The 12,742-nt window shown below is 34.8% G+C and overlaps 2 protein-coding genes across 2 annotated transcripts in view; one reads left to right on the top strand and one right to left on the bottom strand.

Moving 5' to 3' along the window:
• Positions 1-12,742, top strand: part of LOC127709174 (uncharacterized) — a 243,365-nt gene that overhangs the window by 42,465 nt on the left and 188,158 nt on the right. The window lies entirely within an intron of this gene.
• Positions 10,269-12,742, bottom strand: part of LOC127709172 (uncharacterized) — a 31,923-nt gene continuing 29,449 nt past the window's right edge. Inside the window, exon 7 of the mRNA XM_052214525.1 lies at positions 10,269-11,791. Coding sequence (XP_052070485.1) covers positions 11,599-11,791 — 193 coding nt within the window. The 3' untranslated portion in view covers positions 10,269-11,598. The remainder of the gene's footprint in view (positions 11,792-12,742) is intronic.

The following is a 12,742-nucleotide window of genomic DNA, read 5'->3' as shown; positions in this document are numbered from 1 at the left end:
AAGATGTGATGTCCCGTTTGTAATCAGTTTTCTACAAGTATAGCAAATTTTGGAAACCCTATATATTTTATCTATGAAAGAATTGAATATTTAGTCCAGCTTCTAACTTTGGTATTTAAATGCAATAGCTTTGCATATAATGGTCAACACTATCTCCAAGTTAATGGAATGGGAACAAAGATGGCCCCGTCCTATGCCAATATTTTAATGGGCAAAATCTCAATTGTTCTCTTTATCAACCACTCTCTTGTTTCCGATTCATTGACGATATTGACTAGAAATGGGATAAAAAAGAACTAGATCTTAATGTGTTCATTCAGCATGCCATCAGAATAAGGCCGATTTGCTGCACCAATATTTATAATAATACTGTGCAAAGGCAATTACAAGGACTTCGTGGTCACTTAAGAAATTGGACTACAGTAGAAAAGACATTACTAGAGGGTTGTCACGTGCTAACAACATCAGCCGAGATGAATTTTTTACAATACAAAGATAAAAAGGTCAACAAGAGTCCCATTTGTGCTAACTTACCATCCTAAGATTGACAAATTATCACACCTTATCCGCAAAATTTGGAAAGAAATAAAAAAAACATCCTTAACTATTCAAGATCTTCCCCGAGCCACCCATACTGGTTTTTCGCAGGCCCAAAAGCCTTAAAAAGAGTGACGAAAGATACCAAGGGGACTTTCAAAGTTGAAAATAAACTGATAATGCCAGGGCAAAAAAAAAAAAGACAAACAACAGTACACAAAAAAACAACTAAGAAAACTAAAGACTGAGCAACACGAACCCTACCTAAAACCGAGGGTGATCCGGAAATGTAAGCAGATCCTGCTCCACATGTTGCACCCGTCGTGTTGCGCGTACAAGTACAAACCTTGAGATATATATCTAATTCGGCAGGTCACATTCGGGGAAAAGAGGGAAAAAAAGGACGAAAAGAGGACTCAAAGACTTAATACTCTGACTTTTAAGAGTCGCGCACCTCGGGTACTACAAATACTGTATGTCTTTACAGTGCAAATTTAGTAAACAGTGTGTGGGTGAGTCAGACCAGCCATTAAACTAAAATTTTGCAATAACTAGAGGCTCTAAAGAGCCTGTGTCGCTCACCTGCATCTTCAACAATGGCCACTTTTTAGTAAAAATCATTATAGGGGAATAACTCTGACAATTTCAGTAATGTTGATTTATTGGTAGATCTTATCCTGCTGATATTTTTTTCCTTTTGTAAAGTTTCTAATTAGTCCCCTACCGACGAAGTGGAAGGGGACTTTCGGTTTGAACTCTGTCTGTCCGTCCGTCTGTCCGGCAAATCCGTTTTCCACACTTTTTTTCTTCGTGCTTGGAGATATTGATTGGATATTTGGTATATAGTTTCATTTTCATTATGACAAGTTACAGATCAAGTTCTAATTTTGTTACGGCCTATGATTTTGTGCAGAGTTATGGTCCTTGGACTTAGAAAACTCACCAAAATAATCAGTTTTCCGCCCTTTTTTTAGTAAAAAAAAGACATGCTTGAAGATATTGATTTGATAATTGGCATGCTGTTTTATAATGACCTGTTATACAGATCAAGTTCGAATTTTGTTGCAGTCTGATGATTTTGTGCAGAGTTATGGTCCTTTGAACTTGGAAAATTCACTCAAATAATCAGTTTCCACACTTTTGTCATCATGTTTGAAGATATTGACTTGATATGTATTATATAGTTTACACCATGACAAGTTATAGATCAAGTTAGCATTTTGTTCCAGTATCATGAAATTTTAACTAAACGGGAACTATGTATTGCCATGCAATACTCTCAGAATGCTTGTTATCAATTATAGTTTTCAAGATAATAGGCAAAAATGCATAAAAATATTAAAAATATTATTATAGGGCAATAATGAGTCTTATATTAATTTTGTAGATCTTGTCTTGCTGACAAATTTTGCTATTTAACGTTTCTATTTATCTAATACAGTTTTTTAAGATATTATAATTACTATTAGGCAAAAATGCAAAAAATTGGTAAAAATCGTCATTATAGGGCAAAAAAATTAATGACTCTAATAAGGAGTCGACTGAAGATTTCGGCCACGTTGAATTATTTTAAGATCTTGTCTTGCTGATCATTTTTGCTTTTTAAAGTTTCTGTCTATCTAATATAATTTTAGAGATAATAGACAAAAAAATAAAAATGGTAAAATTCATCATTTAAGAGTCCTAACTCCTATAAGAAGTCGTCTGAGAGTTTTGACGTAAATGAACTATAGGTAGAACTTTTTTTGCCCTTACAAGTTTTCTCTATTTATAGCAGTTTTCAAAATAATAGGCAAAACTTGCATTTTACCCCTATGTTCTATTTTTAGCCATATCGGCCATTTTGGTTGGCAAGCGGGGTCATCGAACACATTTTTTTTAAAACCAGATACCCCAATTATGATTGTGGCCTAGCTTGGTTAAATTTGGCCCAGTAGTTTCAGAGGAGACGATTTTTGTAAAAGTTAACGGACGACGACGACGGACACCAAGTGATGAGAAAAGCTCACTTGGCCTTTCGGTCATGAGAGCTAAAAAAAAAACGATATTATTGTTACCTGCGATTTTCGTATGAAATCCGGTCCAGTCCAGAAATACATTTCGGCAATTTGTCTCAGAAGTAACAATAATTATTTCTTATTGTTACTGTTTGCGGGTAATCGTAGCCCGTTCCTAAAAAAATATTCAAAGATCTAATTACAGTGTTGAATTGGTAACCTTTTAGAATACGTTTATTTAAAGGATAGATAAGTTTACCCGGATCGTGTCTAAATAACTGGGCTCGGTAAACAACCTAACCGTAACATTTAGGATGTGTTATTCCTGTTTAAATAAGTTTTCTACAGGTACAGCCAAACTTGCAAACAGAATCTTTGTATTTATGGATGAATTTAGTAAAGGGTTTTAAGTAATATGTGCCATAACGAAATCCCTGACTTTATAATTTAACAGTAATACATAGATTACACTCATTGAAATCCAAAACGTTACCACATACACGGACATAGCGAACGAGTTGAGATATGTAAACACTGTAAGACCGCGCAAAAAGAACATCACCGTCCAAAAAAGGAAAATTAACAATAGGGAAAGTAAAATCATCCTTTTTGTCGTAAATTTTTTGTGTAGAGATTCTGGTGTAAAACTGAAATATCTCAATCTAGGAAATGACAGTTATTGCTGCTAATATTTGATCTGTTTAAAGTAACTTAAAGTTCCTATGGGTAAATTTCGGCAGTATATTTAGAGAATTCTTGATTATTTAACGAAAAAATATCATCAAGATAACGGTAAGCGCTGTTGAATTTATCAATTAAATGGAATTTAGACGGTTCTTTACTGAATTATGGCCATAAACTGTGATTCAGTATAGGAACAAGTCTGCTATTAAAGGGCCATAACTGGTGTCCACAGGAATACATACAACCTGTCGATAAAATGTATTGCCGAAACGTACATATTAAGTGTTATCAAGGAGAAATTTTACGGCTTTAATCATCTCATCACACCTCCAGGAAGGATATCTAGCATGTTTACCTTTCTCATTTGAGAAAAAGGCTTTATATGAGTTGCAGGAAATAAATTCCAATCAGATTTATCGAACGACCATTTAATTAAAAAAGAAAATTTTGGTTTGATAAGATTTTGTGGAAGTGTACTATTATATAGAATAGAAAAGTAAAAACTGTCAACCAAATCTAAAGGACCATCAAAAGCACGTTATTTATCTAAAACATCCAAAGAGTTTTTTTACTCTCCAAAAATGGTTAAATCCACTATTTCCATATATTTTATAACAAAAATTAATGATACGTTCTTTGATAGTTTTTAAGGAACTCGTTTAAAGCACTGAAAGATAAGTAGTAAAACATTTACTAGAAGCCGAGACGAAACGAAATTTGTGTTGTTTCTTTTTTTTTTTGTGTGTGTAGTTTAGGTAACCAATACATAGTGGGGACCTTTAAATTATTAGAGGAGGCCTTAAGCTGAGCTGTGGTTGTGACATGATTTTTTGATATTTTACTCTCTGTGGAGCGTATGGCCTTGAATGTAATTGAAAGTATAATTTCATTCTTAAAGACTCCCGTGTACTATTTACGTCATACCACCACTACATTGTTGGCTGCTTTGTTTGCCGGTACGAACACAAAACGCTTTGCGAGTACTTAATATTTTTTTTTAAATTCTAGAAATGGGCGTATTACTTACTCTTTAATTATTTCTAAACTATTTTCAAAATGTGATATGTGAATATCAACTATATTCAGACATTTATTTAATCACGAACCTAGTGATTTTTTGTCGGATTTCTCCCGTTTACACCATTTTTTTTAACAATAGGATGAAAGAGCATTAATAACCTGACGACACTCTTCCTAATTTATTTTCGACGGTGGACAATATTTTTGTTCTTTTTTCACAAAGTTTATAACCTCTCGGTCTTGAATGATGTTGAGGTCCCCTGTAGTTACATGGCCATATATAGGGATCATATCTAAACTTTGATGTTTCACAGTCTTATGTTGAAGGAGCATTATTTTCTATACTGACGTCTGATGTAACTGACGTATAATTAAAAATTAAACTTCTACTGGTTTTTTTTTCATACGAATAAGAAAGTATAGGTGGCTCTATGTGAAAAGAGTCGTGAAAAGTATTAGACAAATTAATAAAATCAATACAACTATTAATGTATTTTATTTTTAGAAAATACTTTTAATGATCTTTAGGTTTGTCAATTTGAGGGAACAGTCTATAGTAACAAAAGGCTGCAATAATACGTGTACACTCATATTTTGGACTGAAAAACGATATTGTATCACACTCATTATAAATAGTATGTAAAATATAACTAACATATAACACAAGGAAAAAACAGAAAATATAAGGATTCTTAGTAAACCATAGAAGGGGGCAAATATGATAACCTAAACTTAAATTTAAAAAAAAATAGATAAAAGGTAATTATAAAAACTACTAGTAGACAGCTCTCTCACAAGCAAACACCCATAGCTGTAAAAAATAAGGGCATACACTACAAGCACGGGACACATTCTACAGCATCCACAAAGCACGAGCAAAAAAACCTGCAATCAATATAAAAATAGGAGATGTGATTTATTTTACATCATACTGATGGAGGATGTCTGTTATCGGAAATATTGTTTGACACTTGTATTTACTGTTTCCTTTTTTTTAATATTGATATTGTTTTGTACACATTTTGGGCGTATATATAATTTATTTATTGTGTACAGTATCGTTTTTCAACGCCCTCGCAACTAATTGACAAATTTCTAACCGGTGGTTATACAGGGCTCATACCATAATTTATATATATACTTCGTCTCAAATTTAGCACAACAACGTTTAATCTGCAAATTTGCGATAGCATATTTTTGTTCTTCCGTCAACGGATTTCGAACTTCTGTGACATTTGTGTTGCTGATTTATGCTTAAACAATAAACCTAAATCAAATATTGCAGACTGCTGACTTTGGACCGGCACATAAAGAAAGTTGCGGTGTTGAACATTTTCCTAATCGCATAACCATGCCCCTGTTCTTGGACAGTGTTGTAACAGTTGTAGCCACTGTAAAAATCATTTGGATATGGCTTCGACTTATTATATCGCGACACTTAGCACAAAACCACCTAACCACTATTTCGGAAACTACCCTTGATTTTTCGTGGGGTTCGTGTTGTTCAGTCTTGAGTTTTGTTATGTAGTGTTTTGTAAAGTGTTAGTCATTGACTTATGAGTGCGAATGTCCCTTTGATATTTCACTCCTCTTTTTTCTTGGGAGTCTCTAAAGCTTGAATGTTGCGCTCCTGGCGCTCAACAGAGGCCTCGTTTATATGACTCTCATAGATTAAATATAATATGATGAATTAGGTAAATGAAGTTAAATTTAAGATAACATATATTACAATACAAGATCTACAAACATATCATTTCAACTGAAATAATTGGATGACCCCTTAAGGAGTTATTATCCTAAATAACGATTTTTTTAAAATAATTTTCTCGTCCATCGTATACTTTTTGAATGGTCACTTCGTCTGAAATTACTGATCCATTTTAAACCAAACTTGGGGTGAATGATCCTAAGGTTAACATGGGTAAGAAGTATACATTTTTTGTTTTTTTTTCCAGTCGGTCAACAAACATGGGCTCCACGGCGAAAAAAGAACATGGTATATTGCACACAATGTGTTCTTGTTATAATACCTGGAAAACCTTAACAGATAGAGAAAACCTGACAGAGACACAAATGCTCAGATTGTCAATATGTACCTACTTCCTGTTTTCACCTAAAAAATCATATGACCATCAAATCGCCAATTGACGACGGCAACTTTTAAATAAAGTACTGTTATTCCATAATCTTGTGATACTGCCTGATCTCAACATGTAAACAAATATCCAGTAAATAGTGTGTATAACTTATGTGCGAGGAGACATTAACAAGCTTACTTTAGTAAAAGTGTATAACCGTTTTAGGGAGTGGACACCAGAATAAATAGATTATTGGGATTTCTGCATGTCGCTAGACACAATTTGAAGCCTTTTTGGTCGTTTACTGCGCTCACTCGCCAAAAAAAGGTTCACATTATAGCTCGCGTCTGATATTTTACGATATCAATACTAGTATGAAGAAAGTCCCTTATAGCATTTTACTTTTCAAGTGTTCATATGCGGAACTGTATTAACACGTGAATCATTTTAAGAGTTACAAAAATACTGTAAGACAAAAAACCAAAAAACAAACATAACAAGAAATGATTGTAACAGGATGCTGTTACGAAGTCTCCCAAACGAAGCTCCCATAATTCGTAATCATCCCAGGGTCGCCTGACATTGGGCAACATCCAGTGAAAATTGGTTTGGTCCAGTAAAGTTATATGCATTAGTGATGCCTGGGGACTAACCTTGTATATCATTCAAATCATCTTGGCATGACAAACCAGAATATATATGGTTTAGGGTGGGGATCTCAACCATTTACAAGATACTAGAACATTGGGGGTGGGGGGAACCCCTGGGGACTGACCCTATACGTCATTCAAATATTCGTTACATGACGAACAGGTATATATATATGGTTTAGGGGTGGGGATCTCAACCATTTACAAGATATAAGAACATTGGGGGTGGGGGGAACCCCTGGGGACTGACCGTAAACGTCATTCAAATGTTCGAGACATGACAAATAGGAATATATATGGTTTAGGGGTGGGGATTTCAACCATTTACAAGATATTAGAACTTTCTCAAATGGCAGGGGGTCGGGATGACCCCTGGGGACTAACCCTGTATATCATTCAAACCATCTTAGCATGACAAACCAGAATATATATGGTTTAGGGGTGGGGATCTTGACCACTTACAAGATATTAGAACTTTCTTAAATGGCATGGGGTGGGGGTGACCCCTGGGGACTAACCCTGTATTACATTTGATGTGATTTATCATGACAAACCAGAATATATATGGTTTAGGGGTGGGGATCTCGACCATTTACAAGATATTAGAACTTTCTCAAATGGCAGGGGGTCGGGATGACCCCTGGGGACTAACCCTGTATATCATTCAAACCATCTTAGCATGACAAACCAAAATATATATGGTTTAGGGGTGGGGATCTTGACCACTTACAAGGTTTTAGAACTTTCTTAAATGGCAGGGGGTGGGGGTGACCCCTTTGGACTTACCCTGTATTTCATTTGATGTGCTTTATCATGACAAACCAGAATATATATGGTTTAGGGGTGGGGATCTCGACCATTTACAAGATATTAGAACTTTCTCAAATGGCAGGGGGTCGGGATGACCCCTGGGGACTAACCCTGTATATCATTCAAACCATCTTAGCATGACAAACCAGAATATATATGGTTTAGGGGTGGGGATCTTGACCACTTACAAGATATTAGAACTTTCTTAAATGGCATGGGGTGGGGGTGACCCCCTGGGGACTAACCCTGTATTACATTTGATGTGATTTATCATGACAAACCAGAATATATATGGTTTAGGGGTGGGGATCTCGACCATTTACAAGATATTAGAACTTTCTCAAATGGCAGGGGGTCGGGATGACCCCTGGGGACTAACCCTGTATATCATTCAAACCATCTTAGCATGACAAACCAAAATATATATGGTTTAGGGGTGGGGATCTTGACCACTTACAAGGTTTTAGAACTTTCTTAAATGGCAGGGGGTGGGTGACCCCTTGGGACTAACCCTGTAATTCATTTAATGGGCTTTATCATTTAGAACATTTTCAATTAAAAAGATTGTGTCTATCACAAACGGTTTTCAATTTATAAGCATTTGAAAATTTTAAAAAATAAAATCCCATAGGGTTCTATAGTAAAACCCTCTTTTCTTTTTGCCCCTCAAAGTACCCTTTTATAAACCCCATTGCACAAACAAAACCCTGATTGCACCACTAGACATGTTAGTCTAACATATTGTGAAACCCTAAGTTAATCTGACAAGCGGTTTTGGAGAACGGGTGCGGACAAGTTCATATTTAAAAGCGGCGGAAGAAGAAGAAGAAGAAGAAGAAGAAGAAGAAGAAGAAGAAGAAGAAGAATAAGAACTGAGCAAAAACAATAAGTCTTCGTTTGGGAGACATAATTAACTCAACAAATGTTAATTAATATGCAAAAAGAGTTTCAACTTAAATTGAAGTACAACTAATAAAATTCAAAAGGAAAAACGGTCAAATTCTTCTTTACTTTCAAAATAATGTTTGTTATAAGTAGGGAAAGGGAGGGGGTATATGAGAATAAGACAATAGAGTCTTCTATTATTTCCAAAGAATGGAACTGATTTCTAACAAACGTATTCTTTTGAACAGCTAAGATATTGTATTTTTATTAATTCATAATATGTATTGATTTTTAAATTCAAACAGTACATAGACTAGTGTTCCTCTTCACATTTGAATTGTCACATTTCCAACACACCCAAATACCAATCATACCCCTCCTTCAGTTTACAGATAATCTGCCAACTTTTCCCTTACGTCATGACTGATTGAAGGGTGTACTTAGGTCAGGTTTATGACTTTTTGTCAGATTTCGGACTCCTTGTTTTTTTCCTACGATACAGGGTAAAATATTTTGCCCCATAACACCCATTTTTCTTTTCTTATAAGACTTCAACAGCTCATAAAAGTTCATTTATCAAAATTTAAGCAGATTCTAGATTTCATTTCTTTCGATTCGAGACCCAAATAATATCAATGCAAATATAAGGTAAAAGTCAGAGTCAGCTTTTTTCCGCCAATTTTAAAAAATTAAATATCTCGAAAAGGAGCTCCATAACCTATCAATATTTTTTTTAGCTTATTTTGTCCCTTATCTAATGTTCTTCTGACTTATAGTATCAATTTTAAATTCTATTTTTTTTTTCAATTTCATTAAGTACATCCTTGAGAACCTATATCCTTATTCATAAATAAATAAACTGTTGACACAGAGATATGTCTCGCCTGTCCGCATAAAAATTCAGGAAAAGACAATCTGATGGACAGCAACATTGCTTATTAATTTAAAGTGGCTGGACCATGATCTTGTGGGCAGGGCCTAGAAATGGTCGACAAACTGAGATGTACTGATAGTAATGCAACTTTATACAAAATATCATTGATCTGTCACAAGTAGTTCTTATCAAACTGACTTGAACAGAAAACTTTACATTGAAAATTGCTAATTAATTCAAAGCCACTGGACCATGACCTAGAGGGCAGGGCCTCAAAATAGTCATCAAACTTATTTGTACTGATAGTAATGCGACTTCATACAAAATATTGTTGATCTATCACAAGTAGTTCCTATCAAACTAACTTAAGCAGAAAACTAAACATTGAAAATTGCTAGTTAATTCAAAGTTGCTGGACCATGACCTAGGGGGCAGGTCCTCGAAATAGTCGCCAAACTGATATGAACTGATAGTAATGCAACTTCGTATTAAATATCAATGATCTATTACAAGTAGTTCCTATCAAACTAATTTAAGCAGAAAACTTAATAATTGTTGACGCCACCGTCGCATCCGTCGTCGTAGCCGCAGCCGTAAACGGAACAGCAATCCATATGTCTCGCTTTCCGCGACTTTCGTCGCAGGCGAGACGAAAATCAAGCCCCTTGAAATAAATAGATTTAAAATGATTATTGTGCGCAATACAATAAACCTTAAATTGTCCACAATAATCTCAAAATAGTATTGTTTTAATAATAAAAAGAAACACAGGACAATGTCACGAAAATGCAAACTTGGTGGTTTTATGAAGATGTCGGTACAACATGAATGTCCTCGCCTATAGTCTTGTCCAGACAAGTCAGCTTTAATTCAATCAATGTTGTGCATATATATTTTTCTATATATTTGGGAAAGGGGGAGGGGTGCCTTAGGCAGAATCAATTTGCGCCAATTACAGTTTTGAAAAGGTATTAATTGCGCCACTCTCTATTTTTCTGATGATATTAATTGCGCCAATAAATGGAATCAAATTGCGCCACATTTACCTGTATTTTTTGTTTTACCTATATCATACATGTAACATATCCACTTTAGATTAAACTGAACACTCATCAAAATTAAGAAAACTCACCAATAATCAAAATGTTCAGTAATAGAATAGTTTTTCAAATTGTAAAGATGTCTGATATGTGGCTTGGTGGAGGAAAATACAGAATTTATGTCTTGGGAAAGAATATAACAAAAATAGAACTAACATAAGTAAATGGTTATACCATTTTTTCGGATTAGCGTTCCTAAAACCAGAATATGTGGATGATAGCTTTGTTGATGATTTAATTCCTGATATGCCAAGTGATACAAAGGTACGTAGAAGACTTCACTGAGTACGTGTTATCAGCATACATAGAGGATAATGCGTTGTTTCCTCCTTCAGTATTGGCTGAAAAGACCAAATAACAGACCTGAATCATTCTACTCTCATTACAACAAACAATTTTATGCTTCACATACATTCGACATACATTAAAGCTGTGATAAAGGAGGAATGAAGTCAATCATTTAGTTGATATATATAAGTCAAAATAAATTCATAGAATTGACGGAATTAGATGATTATTTTATTGGCGCAAATGATATCTTAATTTTTTAAAATGAAGTGGCGCAGAAGTAGCATTGGTGCAAATAAGTTGTTGCTCAAATGACTTCATTTTTGGCGCAAAAAGATATCGCCCGGTGCCTTCATGTCATAAACCTACCACTTTTTTTCTTTATGAAAGTTTCATGTATACATTTGTAAAATATTTATTGCTTGAGATCGTCAATTATATTGATGTTGATGTTTAGCTCTGCCCATATCTGTGAACACGGACATCTTGTCTTAGGTTGTTTGTTATTTAACGTTGTTCTCTTTTCAATGTCGTTTCAGACCTAATTAGTTCGTGTGTGAACAAACCAGGAAGGATATAAATAAACGTCCTTAATTCATTCCATTATGTGTTGTTAATAGAAATCTCTGACTACTTCAGTCGCACATCACCACGAGTGTTGTATAGCACTTAATATCACATTATGTATTTTCGCTCATGAAGCCCAAGTTCCTTTAAAACTCGAAGTACCCGCGCCTCCATTTCCGGTCTAACGTGATTCATTTTTAAATCTTTATATTTTGGAAAATTCAGACAGTCCTTCCAATATGCAACAGTAGGACAAGTTCTATAATGATGAACAACCATATCGTGACTTTTGAGATAGACTCTGAAAGTATAAACATGAAAGCTCATAAATACAGCATGAAGCAAATTTACAAAAAGTAAAAAATAATCTCAATTAGTCCACCATATGGTCATGTCCGTGCCAAAACAGGTTTCTTCTGTGGTTGTGATTAGCAATGACATCGTGGTTTGTTCTTTATAGAATTTGATGTTGATGGTATTATTCACACATTGTTTTGACTTCGAATGAGTTAACGAACTTGGCGAAATGTTGGGAGAGTTGTATTTAAGTGACGACCTATGACGAAATAAAACACCTAAAATCACAGAGAAGCTCGCATTAAGTATTACAATTTATACTATTTTTGAATTAAATTGTAAAATTCTTTTTGGGAAATTTTTGTTTGTTTCAAGTTCAAATCACAGTTGGTTCCTAGATTAACTTTTGTGATATTAAGATTTATTTATAAACCAAGAGTTCCAAGTGGTGAAGTTGAAACCATCCCTTTAAAAATATTACGGATGCAATCACGAGTTGGTTGATCGTTATGGAATATATGCTTCACAGATGACGACGGATATGTTCCATTCGTCGCTACCACAATCCCGACCTGTTTTTCCCCCGATTGTGACCTGCCGAATGAGACTTAATACCGGGTTTGTACTGTGGAGTAGAACTGCTTACCCTTCCGGATCACCTAAGATCACCCCCGGTTTTATGTGGGGTTCGTGGCGCTCAGTCTTTAGTTTTCTATTTTGTGTTTTGTATACTGTTGTTTGTCTTTTGGTCTTTTTCTCTTTTTTGCAATGGCGTTGTCAGTTTATTTCGACTTTTAGTTTAAATGTCACTTTTGTATCATTCGCCTCTCTTCTGTACGCTCTACATAAATAAAAAATAAATAAATGTTATGATTGCTAATGAGGCAAATATCAACCGGAGACCAAACGACTCGGATGAAAGGATCAGTAATATAGGTCACCTTAAGACCTTCAA

Source organism: Mytilus californianus, unplaced genomic scaffold (assembly GCF_021869535.1).
Source record: "Mytilus californianus isolate M0D057914Y unplaced genomic scaffold, xbMytCali1.0.p SCAF_7, whole genome shotgun sequence".
NCBI lineage: Eukaryota > Metazoa > Mollusca > Bivalvia > Mytilida > Mytilidae > Mytilus > Mytilus californianus.
The sequence above is the reverse complement of the archived record's forward strand: the minus strand, read 5'-3'. Positions and strand labels throughout refer to the sequence as shown.